This window comes from Odocoileus virginianus, chromosome 21, assembly GCF_023699985.2.
Source record: "Odocoileus virginianus isolate 20LAN1187 ecotype Illinois chromosome 21, Ovbor_1.2, whole genome shotgun sequence".
Classification (NCBI taxonomy): Eukaryota; Metazoa; Chordata; class Mammalia; order Artiodactyla; family Cervidae; genus Odocoileus; species Odocoileus virginianus.
The window spans coordinates 1,978,290-1,990,819 of record NC_069694.1 but is presented as its reverse complement, the minus strand read 5'-3'; the positions used below and the strand labels follow the sequence as shown (position 1 = coordinate 1,990,819).

General features: G+C 39.1%; 1 protein-coding gene across 1 annotated transcript in view; it reads right to left on the bottom strand.

Annotated features, from left to right (window-relative positions):
* GABRG1 (gamma-aminobutyric acid type A receptor subunit gamma1) overlaps nucleotides 1–11,240 on the bottom strand; it is an 82,747-nt gene extending 71,507 nt beyond the window's left edge. Inside the window, exon 1 of the mRNA XM_020890164.2 lies at nucleotides 10,603–11,240. Within this exon, the coding sequence (XP_020745823.1) occupies nucleotides 10,603–10,706 (104 nt within the window). The 5' untranslated portion in view covers nucleotides 10,707–11,240. The remainder of the gene's footprint in view (nucleotides 1–10,602) is intronic.
* Between the last annotated feature and the right edge of the window lie 1,290 nt (nucleotides 11,241–12,530).

The following is a 12,530-nucleotide window of genomic DNA, read 5'->3' as shown; positions in this document are numbered from 1 at the left end:
AGAGACAAAGGATAAAAACAAAGATATCTACAACATAACTTGCACAGGAATTTCAGAGGGAAGAGAAGACTAATAAACATATGAAATTATGCTAACATTTACTGGTAGCAAGGGAAAATAAGTTTAAAATATGACAAATTTTAGCCATCACACTGGCAAAACATTAAAAGTTTTGGTACTAGCATGTTCAGAACTAGCAATAATATGGATCAATGGCATTTTTATGACCATTTGTGTTCAGCCACTCAGTCATGTCTGACTCTTTGTGGCCTCGTGGCCTGAAGCTCACCAGGCTTCCCTATCCTTCACTATCTCCTGGAGTTTCCTCAAACTCATGTCTACTGAGTTGATGACGCTATAAACAGAATAAGTTACCCTAATAGAACAAATTGGGTAACTTGGAAACACTGATGAAATAATGAAGTGAAAACATGAGAATCCCATGGACAGAGGAGCCTGTGCAGGCTATAGTGCCCAGGGTGGCATGGAGTCGAACATGACTGAAGTGACAATGCACATGCAAGCACATATGTGTGTATGGACACAATAATAAAAACCCGTGCTCCTTGGAAGAAAAGCTATGACCAACCTAGCATCTTACAAAGCAGAGACATCACTCTGCCAACAAAGGTCTGTCTAGTCAACGCTATGGTTTTTCCAGTGGTCATGTATGGATGGGAGAGTTGGACCGTAAAGAAAGCTGAGCACCAAAGAATTGATGCTTTTGAACTGTGGTGTTGGAGAAGACTCTTGAGAGTTTCTTGGACTGAAAGAGACCAAACCAGTCAATCCTAAAATAAATCAATCTTGAATAGTCATTGGAAGGACTGATGGTGAAGCTGAAACTCCAACACTTTGGCCACCTGATGCAAAAAACTGACTAATTGGAAAAGACTCTGTTGCTGGGAAAGATTGAAGGCAGGAGGAGAAGGGGATGACAAAGGATGAGATGGTTGGATGGCATCACCAACTTGATGGACATGAGTTTGAGCAAGCTCCGGGAGTTGGTGCTGGACAGGGAAGCCTGGCGTGCTGCAGTCCATGGGGTCACAAAACGTTGGGACAAGACTGAGCAACTGAACTGAACAGAGATACTTGGTCCCTTCTTTTAATGATGATGTGGTATTCTATATTACAGAAGTATCATAATTTATTCAGTTAGTCCATAAAGAGTGAAGAGAAACTCTTGATGAGGGTGAAGGAGGAGAGCAAAACAGCTGGCTTAAAACTAAATACTAAAAAAACTAAGATCACAGCATCTGGCCCCATTACTTCATGGCAAATAGAGGGGAAAAGGTGGAAATAGTGACAGATTTCCTCTTCCTGGGCTCTAAAATCACTGTGAATGGTGACTGCAGCCATGAAATCAGAAGACATTTCCTTCTTGGCAGGAAAGCTATGATAAACCTAGACAGTGTGTTGAAAAGCAGAGACATTACTCTGCTGACAAAGACCATAGTCAAGGCTGTGGTCTTCCCAGTGGTCACAATCATCTCATGATTGTGAAAGCTCGACAGTAAGGAAGGCAGAGCAATGAAAAATTGATGCCTTTGAACTATGGTGCTGGAGAGGAGTCTTGAGAGTCCCTTTGACAGCAAGAAGATCAAATCAGTCAATCTTAAGGGAAATAAACCCTGATACTCATTGGAAGGACTGATGCTGAAGATGAAATTCCAGTATTTTGGTCATTTGATGCGAACACCTGACCCACTGGAAAAGTTCCTGATGCTGTGAAAGATTCAGGACAGACGGAGAAGATGGTATCAGAGGATGAGATGGCTGGATGGAATCACCAATGCAATGGACATGAACTTGGGCAAATTTTGGGAGATGGTGAGGGACAGGGAGGCCTGGTGTGCTGCAATCTATGGGGCTGCAAAACTTCAGACATGACTGGGCGACTGAACAACAATTAAGTATATATATAAATCTAGAAAAATACCTTTGATATTAGTTGTATGACAAAAACAAGTGTTAGATTTCATTTGTATAAAAATGTACACATAAACGTGTATACACATACTTGTTTAAACTTACAGAAAAATCTGGAGGTATAGGCTTCAAGTGGCTAAGTAATTTTGAGGAGTAGAAATGTAATAAATATTATTCTATTATTATTAACATTACATGATCAAAAACATTATGACACTAGGGGAAAATGTTTTATTTTTTCCATATACTTCAACAACATAGAGGAGAAGGAAATGGCAACCCACTCCAGTACTCTTGCCTGGAGAATCCCAGGGACAGAGGAGCCTGGTGGGCTGCCGTCTATGGGGTCGCACAGAGTCGGACACGACTGAAGTGACTTAGCAGCAGCAGCAGCATATATGTGTATCACTAACAGATTATTTAAATTATTTAAGATAAAGAAAAATAAATTCTAATTATTTTTGGTAAAAAACTTAAAATATTTTATGTCCACAGAATAGAATAGAAATTGGATTAAATATTAATGATTCTACAATTTGAGATGTGGAATATTAGCCTAGAAGAAAAAATAAAATATGATAACTTCATCCACTGTGAACTTTATGTGACTTTCTTGATAAAGTAGAATATATAGAATCCTTCAAATTACATTAAGGTTAAGAAATTAATGACCATAGAGATTGCTTGGGCACACAGTGCTTCATTCTTAGTTTCAAAAAGGAGTATGACAAATTCCTAAATCTAGTAGAACACAGTGTGATCTGATTAGACTAGATATAGGAATGTAGAGCTATAATAGTTAATAAGAAAAGGGAAAGACTCATATCAGAATATATTTTTAAAAATTAATTAGTATAGTGACATAAGAAAGAGAACAAAAAGAGAAAATTACAAAAAAAAGCAGCTTATTTTTTCTTAACATCTTTGCTCACAGTTATGGAATTCTCATGGTTTAGTGATTGATCCAAAAATACTAATAATAAAACAATGTTGTGTGCAAGTTTTTGGATTTTTTATTTGCTTTGTTTGACATACCAATTCTATTTTCTTGAAACAGAGTTTATAAAGTTGGGAACCATGATTCTAAAGAATAATATTTAGGGGGGTGGTGAATACACAGAGATTATAAATGTTTTTTGAGCCTGTTTCCAAGTGAATAGTTTTTGGAGGAAGGGTAATAAACCATAATTTTCTTCAGTCTATTAAAAAATTACTGCTGGATTGAAAGTATATTAAAATGAACAGCAAATTTTTCATTATTTTACTTTATATTCATAGAACACAACACAATATAAATTAGACTTAGAAACAATATAACTCTTCATGACATTCCCATTCTCTAAGCCTTTGATGCTCAGATAAATTATATAAGGCTGCTAAAATTTTTGCAAAATTGAGACATAATATTGAGGTTATTAAATTATAAAAGATATGAAAAGATCTTTAAATGGAAGAAAGAAATGGGGATTTGTTCTTCTGAATGCAAAAAGTTATACTTTTTCCTAAGTCTTGAGAGCGTAAATAAGAGGTAAAATATTTTCACTGACGTAAGTATCCTCTCAGGACTTTCACTTGAAAAGGGAGAGAATACAAATGAGTAGAACAGAAACAACAAAACACTCTAGTCAACTACAGTTACGACAATCTGAAGGCTTTCAGAAAGAATTGTTGCTAAGGAAATGACAGGAACAAATGTACACGCATAAGACACCTGCACAAAGTAAGAAATCAGTTTACAGAACACAGCTGCCTGGATTAGAAAGTAAGTTTAATCGAACCAATAGGACTACCTTGTTTCAGTCAATATGGCTCTTTAGTAGAAAAGCTCAAAGCCCTCCACCACATGTGCTGGAAAATTATTCTGATAGTTACACACATCTAGGATGACTGAGAGGTGAATGACATGTCTTTATTAAAGCAGTTCTCAAATTCTGCAAGCATGAATCATGGTCTTAGTAACATACCTAAAGATTAACTTCTTTTCCAGAACCCTTGATTCTAATAGTCTTATTGTTACATAGCGAACTGAATCATACCCTGATCATAACTGTTAAAATTTTATATTAAACCTACTATTTTCTAATCATAAGCCTTCTGATATGCCCATCCACCTACAGGTTGAAGTTCAGGGTCTATGTTAACTTTCTTTCTACATCCCTGTGTTACTCAAAATATTTGTCTAAAAGTAAGGAGAAATGTTAAATCTCCAAATGGATTGTATTTAGGAGAAAAAGATCCCTACAGTTCAGAAATTTACTATTTAACTAAATTATATAGATTTTAACAGGATGTTAGAAAGTGAAAATCACTCAGTTGTGTCCGACTCTTTGTGACCCCCTGGACTATAGTCCATGGAATTCTCCAGGCCAGAATACTGGAGTGGGTAGCCCTTCCCTTTTCCAGGGGACCTTCCCTACCCAGGGATCGAACCCAGGTCTCCCACACTGCAGGCAGATTCTTTACCAGCTGAGCCACAAGGGAAGCCCAAGAATACTGGAGTGGATAGCCTATCCCTTCTCCAGCGGATCTTCCCCACCCAGAAACTGAACTGGGGTCTCCTGCATTGCAAGCGGATTCTTTATCAACTGAACTGTCAGGGAAGCATTGCCATTGTAATGAAACACATTCAACGACCAAAGTGCCTTACATAGTGGGCACTGAATAAATATTTGCTGAATGACTGTTTACTGAATTAATAGCTAAGACTCTTTCCTGAAACACGGGGCTTCAGTTGGCTAAACTATTTTAGTACAGGGAGAATTAGATCTTGAGCTATTTAAAAATGGAAGAAAACCATAGATTTCATCTCCTTCTAACAAGTTTCTGCTAAAAGTCTAGTGATAAGGCATCCATTACTTTGTTAGAAGACTTTTGTATGGATGAAAATCTGTCTTCACATAGCTTTCACTACTTAGTTATAGATTGTTTATGACATCTATACATAGTAAATTCAAGCATGATTTTCTCTGGCATCCTTAAGAATATAAGATGCCTCAATACAAGTTTCCTGAATTCCAAATTCTTGCTTTTATCCAGTGGGGTTTTTTTCTAGATCAAGAAGTCCAGTTTGTTGAAGTTTTTTCCCTAAAATAATTACTCCAGCACTGCCCATAAGATTCTAGGTTATGCGTCAGGGCCACAGCGGATAGTGTGCCTATTGTGCTTCTGTCCATTGCACTCAAGTATCTCCTCCCCTCTCCTCTCCCCTCTGCTCCTCTCTTTTTCTCTACTTTCCCTTCCTCATCCTTTCCCTCCCTCCCCAGCTTTCCTGGTCCACAGTTATGTTAATGGCTTTGATTTACATGGTATTTGTAACCTTAGAGGAAAGGGATTACAAACGCAGGTTCTGCTCTGCACGTGGATCTGAGTCATGGACTCAGCGTTAGCAGCAAGGTGATCTTTGTTGTTGTTTATTTAGCTGCTCCACTGTGTATTATTTTGGGCTTCCTTGATAGCTCAGTTGGTAAAGAATCCGCCTGCAACGGGGAGACCTGGGTTCGTCCCTGGGATCTTCATTGGGAAGATCCCCTGGAGATGGGATAGGCTACCCACTTCAGGATCCTGGCCTGAAGAATTCCATGGACTATACAGTCCAAGGGGCCGCAAAGAGTCGGACACGACTGAGCGACTTTCACTTTGTTTCTATGTATTATTTAGTGCCTACTCTGTATTATTTTGGGGGGCTCCAAAATCACTGCAGATGGTTACTGCAGTCATGAAATTAAAAGACCTTTGTTCCTTAGAAACAAGCTTTTCCTTGGAAAAAGCTATGACCAACTTAGCATATTAAAAAGCAGAAACATTATTTTTCCAACAAAGGTCCATCTAGTCAGAGCTATGGTTTTTCCAGTAGTCACATATGGATGTGAGAGCTGGACCATAAAGAAAGCTGAGCACTAAAGAATTGATGCTTTTGAACTCAAGTGTCAAGAAGATGCTTGAGAGTCCCTTAGACTGTAAGGAGATCAAACAAGTCAATCCTAAAGGAAATCAGTCCTGGGTGTTCATTGGAAGGACTGATGCTGAGGCTGAAACTCCAATACTTTGTCCACCTGATGCAAAGAACTAACTCATTGGAAAAGACTCTGAGGCTGGGAAAGATTGAAGGCAGCAGGAGAAGATGACAGAGGATGAGATGGTTGGATGGCATCACCGACTCAATGGACATGTGTTTGAGCAAGCTCTGGGAATTGGTGATGGACAGGGAAAGGATGCAGGGCGTGCTACAGTCCATGGGGTTGCAAAAACTCGGAGACGACTAAGCGACTGAACTGAACTGAACTGAATTTAGCTATGTAGTTGTGTCAAAATCTTTTGTGAACCCATGGACAGTAGTTAGCCAGGCTTCTCTGTCCATGGGATTTCCCAAGCAAGAATACTGGAGTGGGTTGCCATTTCCTCCTTCAGGGGATCTTTCAGACCCAGGATCCATCCTGTGTCTCCAGCATTGCAAGAGGATTGTTTACCCCTGAGATGCCTGGCATCTTTAGTGTGTTCCTAAAAATTGATGTGTCCTGATTTTCCCATCTGCAAAACTGGGAGAATAACAGTATCTAACCTTTATTTTCCCTTCATGCTTGATGGTAGTTCCACTAAGTATAACTTTCTAGGTTGAACACGTGTCTTTATTTTGGAGACATTTCCCCCATGGTTTTCTGGTATTGCCGATGAGTAATCTCATGGTGTTCTAATTTTCTTGCCTTGACTGTAATATTTTCTATTAGCACCCTGTAACCTTAAAAATTTAGACTCCTCTGTTTATCTTTGGAGTTAAAATGTATTTCATTATTTTGACTATTATTTTGATGTTTCCCTTTGAGTAACATCATAAATCTCGGCTTTAGCAGTGAGTGTAACAGAGTACTCATGTAAAATACAAGCACTGTCCGTCTGGTTAGTACTCACGTCTAGTTTATTCACCACTGCACACCCAGCAAGTTGTAGAGCATAGCTGGCATTCAGTAGATATTTGTTGAATGAAAGACTGATCTTTCTTGTAACTCAAAACGTAAAGTGTGAAAGTGTTAGTCTCTCAGTAATGTCCGACTTTTTGTGATCCCATGAACTGGAGCTGGTCAGGAGTCTGTGGAATTCTCCAGGTAACAGTATTGGAGTGGACAGCCAATCCATTCTCCAGGAGATCTCCCGACCCAACCTCCCGAGATGCAGGTGGATTCTTCACCATCTCAGCCATCAGGGAAGCTTCTGATGGCTCGACGGTGTCTCTAATTCAAAAAAGATTCAATAATATGAAAAGTAGTTTTATAGTTCAGTTCATTGCAAGATATTTAATAATAATGCACAAGAATTCAAGGAGTTTACTGAGCTTGACTTTAACTAGAATAAATAATTCTAGACTTACTGTGATTCTGAGAATATCTGTTATGTCATTTCAGTTAAAAATTTAGGTGACATTACTTTGCACAAATTTTCTCTCTTGGTCTTGAAACAAGTTCGAAAGGTAGATGTCATTTCTGCTTTTCACAGATGAGGACTCTGCCTCAAAGATTTGCCTGAAATCACCCTAGTGGGAAGGGGTGTAGCTGAAACTATAAGTTATATCTAATGATCAGGTCCACGGTTCTCAGTCGGTAGCATGCATATATGTGAATTAATCTCCAGAGGCCTGTGGCAGTCATTTCACCATATTTTAGTAATGTCTCAAGAGCCAAATTTTTTTCCAGTTTTCCACCCTGCTTTGCTTCCTCTTGTTTGGGACCCCACCATCATTATTATTTTCTTAGATAAATCTTAATCACCTGTATATAAATATAAAACACCAGGCTTGTCTCTTTCATTTTTAAATGAAAAATCAGACATTTCCTTTTGTTGCTTTACCAACAATGTGTCTCATAGTACATAATGGGATAAAAGGGAAGAAGAGTATACCTAAAAGACTCTATAAACGTGGGATTTAGTAATTATGCATTTGCATTTTAGCATCAAAATCATTTTGTCTCTCATTTCTTCTTTGAATATTTAATTATTCTAGAACATCATTAGTCATTGTGTCTGTAAGTTTGCACCCACATTTTATTAGAGAATGAAGCCAAAAATCTAAGTGTCTAAAGAAAAACCATGTATTATCATCTCCACAAAATATATTACTAAAATTATTTGAAAATAATATATTTTGAAAGCAATTATACTTGAATATTGTCATTTAGGCACATGACTGCTATACTGTAGGATTATTGATTTAATGAATTGTTTCTAAAAATAAAGATGAGTTCCCTTCCTTGAGCTCTGTCAGAATATCACTTCTTAGTGAAAGCTCACTGTAACTTAGTTCAGAACAGCCAACATCTCACACCACTGCTTCAACTCTTTTCCAAAGTCTGATCAAAATGAGATTGTTTTCAACACTACAAATGAGACAGCTCAGGCTTGAGAAGTTTTAACCAGCTTGCCAAGATGCCATGGAGCCTCACTGAGAATGAAACACAGAAACTGTGACTTCAGGTTTTAGCTACAACAACAGGATAGGTTTTCATAGCTCAGCAATATAAAAATCAGTAAAATGTCTCTTCTTTATACTCTTGGTGAAAACTAATGAGGAAACAAGCTACTGTCTCTGATGAGATACGAAAAAATCAAGACTTCCAATTTGGTAGATTCCAAAATAGGTGACTTTGAAGATTTAATTTAGAAACTGGCATCAGCCATCAAAATTCTTAGAAAGAACCATCTGTGGTTAGTTTTAGGAAGGTCTCTCACAAAAGGAGAAATGAAGAAGAAAATATGAATGTAAGTGGTTTGTACATGTCTACATCAATTAGCTTCAACTAAATATTAAAAGGATGAAAAGTTCATCACAACTGTAGCTACTTTGAAAAGTAAATACATGCATTCTCATCATTGAGACCCTAAGAGCTAATTACAACAGCAACATATATCTTTATTTTTTTTTACTACGTATTTATTCACTTGCCAGAAAAATTCATATTCTTTTTGGTACTATGATAAAACAATTCATCTACTTAAGCTGTTAACACATTTATCTGTCTCTCACTTATCCATAATGGCAAAAAAAAGTGCATGACATCCCCATTAAAATTTCCCTCTTGAACACTACTAAGAAAAGCCAGTGACACAACTACTGAGTTATTTTGTTTCACTTCAAACCTTGAACATATTGTATATGAAAACTTGAAGAAATCATAAATGATCTACTGCTTTCCTCCATTTCCTAAATGAAGAAACTGTGCTCAGAGAGATTAAGGACTCTTGACACATAGAATCATGTCTCCAGTCTGCCAGAGTCCATCTCTGTCTACACCACCACAAAACCCTAATTCTGAGCAGCTTGACAGAGAGTTCTGGAGCCTTGATAATGCAAATATCCTCAAGAAGAAAATGTATTATTTAAAACCAAACATCTCTTTAGAAAGACAGCATGCCCTGTAGTAAGCCCTGTCTACTGGGCGGCAAAAGGAGCTTGCACTCAGAGTGATGAGGGGCATACAGGTTGTTACTCCAGAAAACCACCAGGAAATCTGTTTTTACTTATGAGGACACAGATGCATTTGCAATATTATGAAGATGCAGGAAAGCAGTGATACACGGCCTACCAAGATATATTTCATAATTTTATAATATATTCAAAGAACTAAACCATTATGTCACACTTAAGTATAAGAAGTTAATTACGTAGTATGTTTGTACCCATACAGAACATTTAAGTTTCTGAGGGAAGAGGGTAAATAAACTAAAACTGTAATATTAAAAAACAGTGTCAAACATGTTCTGGCAAGACCCATATTACTTAGCATACTTTATTCTCTATTTTTGGAGAGAAAATACAGTTGTTCTATAGGCCAGTAGTGGCAAAAAATTCACTCTAGCTATATGCTAAAAATAATCATAATCATAATACATTTTAGCAATGATGCAAGTAGTTGTAAAGGCATGTTTCCATCTCTATAGTGATCGCGTTTTACTCGAGTTCTAAACACTGTCCCCCATCTCACTCATCCCTTTTTGTCATGCTGTATGACAAATGCATACTGTATGACATGCATACACACACACGCATCCAGGACATTCACATCAACATAACACTTTCATTTACTTGTACACAGCCCATTAAAATAAAAATCATTCAAAACTGACTCAATAAATTATACACAATTAATTTCTAACAAAAATAACAGACTTGCAACCCTGATGGATTTTTAAGCCATATCTATGATCCTCCTTGACTAAAACTTTGCTTATTTTTTTTTGAATAGCAAAAAAGAAGGGATAAGGGAAAAAGCAATATTAGTGTATAGAAAAGCTTCATACATACCATGCTGTGTAACAAGTTTCGAAAATAACTTTGTCTTTAAAATGCAGAATTATTCAGAAAGTTCAACAGTGACATTCATTCACTAAATGCAGTTACAAAATCATTTCTACTCCCCTCCCTACTTCCAGCAACTGAGTCTTTACTAGTTTCCACTGTGCTTCAAGTCACAACCAACTGAGCTAATTTCGGTGCTTCACACATAGGCTCGTTTCATACTATCAGAAAATGAGTAGATCTAATAAAAAAATAAACTGATGGAAAAATATCCCAAATGTGACCGGGGAAATGCAAATTATTTAACCCAGCATGATTTCTAAAGAGAAATGAGGAGGGAGTGGGTAGATAGCAAAGAATAGTTGGAAGTCCTTGAATTTACTCACCAGTTTCCCAGATGCACGGTCAGTAACAGGAACATCAACCTCACGCCTCTCCTCTGATTCCACAGAAGAAAAGGGGAGAAGAGAAGAGCTTTCCAAGAACCCATGGGGATCGCTTTTCTTCTCAGTTCTCCAGCCAGGACTTTTCCTCCCACCTCAGCTGCAGACTGGTGAGTGCAGAAAGGAGAAGGTGGGGAGGCTGTACCCCTCGCGACCAGGTAGGATGCGGCTCCCGGCGGAATTCAGCAAAGCGAGCCAATCAGACCGAGAGGATGCTGGTAAAAATTAGCTGGAAAAAGTTGGGCCAATCAACAGCCCTAGGAGGCGGAGCTTCCCCTACTAGAAACCGAGCCCAGTAGGGAAAAGGGCTCTTTTCTTCCTAAAAGAAAAACAAACCTCTTCTCCCTGGCAGCCTCAGAGAAACAGTTGAGTGGCTCTGACAGATTTCCCTCCCTAGGGAAAGGCGGCTTCCCTCTTTTCCCCTAGCCTTCCCTCCGGACCGCCTCCGTTTCGGGAGTCTCCTTCCTCGTCCGCGTTTGGATTCTGAATCTGTCTTCCAAGAGGGATCCGTGGGGAGCTTTGCCATGCCTAATTGGTTTCCCCCAGGCTCGCGAAGGCTCTGCTAATGTTGGTAATTACTGTTGTGACTCTGAGAGGGGCGGTCTTATTTCCTTGCAGACCCAGCTAATGTTGGTAATTACTGTTGTGACTCTGAGAGGGGCGGTCTTATTTCCTTGCAGACCCAGCACTTGGCATAGTGCCCCACACAAATATGTTCTCGGGAGATGTTGGAATATATAGCTGCATGAGTGAATGAGCCCGCTGCGTGCATTCCTGGTCGCCACGTTTCCTACCCACCCCCTTTCCGTTGCCGTTACAAGTGAGAGGATTTGCAGTCTCCCCGCTCTGGGCGCCAAACACACTAATGAACAATGCCAGGCAAGAACGATCTCATTGTACAAAACATAAACAAAACTCCGGCCTTAGAGCGATTATGTCAGTCCTGGGGGCTGTAGATCGACCGCATGTGTGACCCTTGCTCCCCGCTTTGCGTCTGCGGGGCTCCAGTGCGTGGTACCTAACTTCAGAGGCTCTGCTCTGAGTTTGCAGCGGAGCCCAACAGTTGCCATGGCAACTAGAAAGCCTCTGGCAGCCTGAGCATCAGTACAGGCTGACGGCGGCGGCGGTGGAAGCAGGCCCGCTCTGCCCAGCCATCTTCCTCCCCTGCGCCCTCCTGGATCGCTGCTTCCCCCCAGACACGTGGGGCTGGGGCCTTTGGCTGTGTCCTTAATCATCTCACAACTACCTGGAACTGACCCGATTCAGGGGTGAACCGCAATTTACCATGGGGTCACCTTAGAGTATTTGTCTCCCCAGCAAGCAGTTCAAGGTAGAAGTAACAATGTTTGTGCACGAGTCGCTGTTGCTACCCTAGCTTCTGAAATCACTTAAAGGAACTGGATGGGTAACAAGGCTACAGATATTTTCTTGCCCAGAATAACAGATGGTGAAATACAAGGGCTTTTCTCCTCTCTCTTTGGTTCTCCATCTCTTTAGTCTTCTCTGAAAATAGGTGTTGACTTCCTTAGTTTTCTTCTGCTACCCAATTACTAAGCATTATTCTCTTTCATCAAAGCACATTAATCAAGGTAGCTCACACTAAATAATTTGAATAACAATAAAGTTTCATTATAATAAATTTTGAAATGAATTGAATTTAGTTAAAAGTTGATTTCAATATGAATGTGGGTAGTAGTTGTTTTTCTGGCCAATTAAGAATGCACTTTCCATAGCTGTTTAACTGCTTCATTGGGTGCACACACTCATTCACTTCTCTGGTTAGCCAGTGAACTTAGGAATGAATTTATTTGAAGTATGTGGTGAAAAACAAATACTTGTCTAGGTACTCTTTGCATTTTTCAAAGATTAGG